This window comes from Limulus polyphemus, unplaced genomic scaffold (genome assembly GCF_000517525.1).
Source record: "Limulus polyphemus unplaced genomic scaffold, Limulus_polyphemus-2.1.2 Scaffold645, whole genome shotgun sequence".
Lineage (NCBI taxonomy): Eukaryota > Metazoa > Arthropoda > Merostomata > Xiphosura > Limulidae > Limulus > Limulus polyphemus.
The window spans coordinates 465,190-468,326 of NW_013666255.1; the positions used below are offsets into that span (position 1 = coordinate 465,190).

Here is a 3,137-nt window from a genome sequence, read left to right on the forward strand (position 1 = left end):
ATAAAGTCTCAAAGTTTGCACAGCGGTAAGTCTTCGGATTTACAATGCTAAAATCAAGGGTTCGATTCCCTTCGGTGGACACAGCAGATAGCCCGATGTGGCTTTGCTATAAGAAAACACACGTACACCTCAAAGTTTGCTGTATTCTTACTTTACGGCGTTTATCATAATTATAATTTTTTACAAGTAATTATTGTACGTTATTGTATAATATTTTATTAATAGTAAGGACTTCGTGACAGTTTAAAAATTGTTTTGAACAACTGTTTAGTATCTGACTCAAAGCGACAGTAAAAATTCACCGCTGAGGGTTAAAACATAGTTTTATATGAATATCTCGCTCTTCCAGTTCGTTTAACGCCATAAATCCTCGTGTTTACACAATAAAAATACTTGAATGGTCTATGAAAAAAACTCCTTTATTGTTTCTTCGTGCCTGTCTGTAATATTCTGTAAAACTTGTGTTCAGACATAAAAAAATGACCTGAATTTTCTGAAAACAAGTTTCTAAAATCCGTCTCTACGGATTTGTCAGTAGCTGACACAAATACAAGCTATATATATATATACTCTAGCAGTCTTGACAACCTATATATACTCTAGCAGTCTTGACAACCTATATATACTCTAGCAGTCTTGACAACCTATATATACTCTAGGAGTCTTGACAACCTATATATACTCTAGCAGTCTTGACAACCTATATATACTCTAGCAGTCTTGACAACCTATATATACTCTAGCAGTCTTGACAACCTATATATACTCTAGCAGTCTTGACAACCTATATATACTCTAGCAATCTTGTTTATTTGTCTCAGTTACAATATATGTACTCGTAATCAAATAACCAAACTATATACTCTGTCTAATAACACAGTTCGGTACTATTGCAACTACAAAATATAACTTAATATGCTTATTTAAGTTAAAAGCCTTTAGCAATTAGTGTAATGAGGAATAGATTAAAGATTCATCACCATATATACTATAGCATACTAAATATTGAAATACACCTGACATTCGTTCTCATATTTTCTGTAGTGACAACAAAGGTTTTCGAGGTAAGTTTAACGAACGGCACGACATCATGCTAAATGATGGTTCTCATGGAGAAAGTTTAACACAATATTGACTTCTGTAAACCAAACTTTAAGTCTTATATTGTCACGTCTACTATATATTTAAAACAGTTGTTTTAAGAAAATGGCCATGGTTGCTATATAATAACTTAGATTATTTGCTCTTTTGCAGATTCACAAATACGATGTGAAACTTGGATGGGAGCTCAGAAATCAGCGACGGTGGTGGTGTCACGCAGTCTGGAAACAGAAATGATACATCTTCACGGATTGGCTAAAAATAACTAAAGAATTCAGAACACAACAATGTCCTCTTATGTGACTTATTATGGTGATTAACTTTGCTCGGAATTTATGCAATCACCATGCATGATCCGTTGATGTGGTCGTATATCGTATCCCCTGGAGAAGCATCTCTCACTGAAACTGAACTACTGTTGCTAGGTGTACTAACTGGTAATCTTTCTTTTTTCCACAACATCACTAACTATGACAATCAGTCGGCTCTAAACAAAACGTTTGCTGGATTACCAAAAGTAGCCATCCAACACCCTGCATTAGCTTTTGTACTAGCTATATTTTGTGTTGCAACAATATTTGGTAATATGCTAGTGATGGCCGCCGTTGCTAAGGAACAGTATCTTCATACAGTAACCAATTATTTTATTGCTTCTCTTGCTACAGCAGACTGTTTAGTGGGAGCATTGGTGATGCCATTTAGTGCAATACACGAGGCGATGAACAAATATTGGATCTTCGGGCAGGATTGGTGTGACGTATGGCATTCCTTAGACGTGCTGGCAAGTACGGCATCCATTTTGAACTTGTGTGTAATCTCTCTGGACCGCTACTGGGCCATTACAGACCCAATAAGCTACCCTCGAAGGATGACACCAACGAAGGCGGGGCTGCTAATTGCATTTGTATGGGTTTGTTCGTCGCTTATCTCTTTTCCTGCTATTGCCTGGTGGAGAGCGGTGTCCACCTCACCCTCTCAACCTTATACTTGCGATTTCACAGATGACGTGGGCTACTTGGTGTTTTCGTCTCTAATTTCTTTCTACCTTCCGCTGACTGTCATGGGATTTACGTACTACCGCATCTACAAAGCAGCCCGGATCCAGGCTCGTAGCCTCAGACTAGGAACCAAGATGATCCGTTCATGCAACGGTGACCAGTCGTCTCCGTTAACTCTACGCATTCATCGCGGGAGAGTATTTGAAGAAGAGGCCCTAAAAGCCGCTTATCCAAGTGGGTCGATGGCACCATCTGTCGAGGAAGGTGATGAAAGCACAGCCTTCAGAACAACCTGCCGTCACTTGAAATCATTTTCAATCAGTCGTAAGCTTGCTAAATTGGCCAAGGAACGAAAAGCAGCGAAAACCTTAGGGATAGTGATGGGTGTGTTTATCTTGTGTTGGCTCCCATTCTTTGTGACCAATGTGCTCATGGGGATATGTGAAGAGCGTTGCGTGGGTCATCCAGACCTGGTATTTTCTACTGTTACATGGCTGGGTTGGATCAATTCGGGAATGAACCCTGTCATCTACGCTTGCTGGAGCCGCGACTTTCGTAGGGCCTTCAACAAACTTTTGTGTATCTGCTGTCCTAAGTATCGGAGACGGAGACAGCGGTATCGAACATGTGTTGATAAAGCCCCACAGGAAGAATTACACATGGCCAACTTCAAGTGCGATACTGATATTACTACTTCGGGACTTTAATATGCCATTGATATGATTACTACAAGTCATATATCATATCCCGAAAATAGAAGTCCAAAATAAAGACTTTTAAAATGATTAAATAATAACAAACAACTGAACAAAATATGTGGTGTCAGTTCGTTAATAACGCAAGTGTTGTAGCAGTATAAAGATCACATAAGAAATACTATTAACAAACTTTAAGTGGATTAATGTTTTGTCTTTTTGTGAACTTTTACGAATATATGGTATTACGACAACTGTAGTATCGTTTCTTAATATCGTCCGGAATTTAGCATGGAGACTGTGGTTGTTCCTTATGGGAAGTGTTAAATATGATAAGTTTAAA

At 38.4% G+C, this 3,137-nt stretch overlaps 1 protein-coding gene across 1 annotated transcript; it reads left to right on the top strand.

Moving 5' to 3' along the window:
* The first annotated feature begins 1,447 nt into the window (after positions 1-1,447).
* Positions 1,448-2,936, top strand: LOC106459662 (dopamine receptor 2-like). Its single transcript, XM_013919301.2, has one exon. The coding sequence runs from the start codon at positions 1,448-1,450 to the stop codon at positions 2,804-2,806; it is 1,359 nt and encodes a 452-aa protein (XP_013774755.1). The 3' UTR covers positions 2,807-2,936.
* The last annotated feature ends 201 nt before the right edge of the window (positions 2,937-3,137 follow it).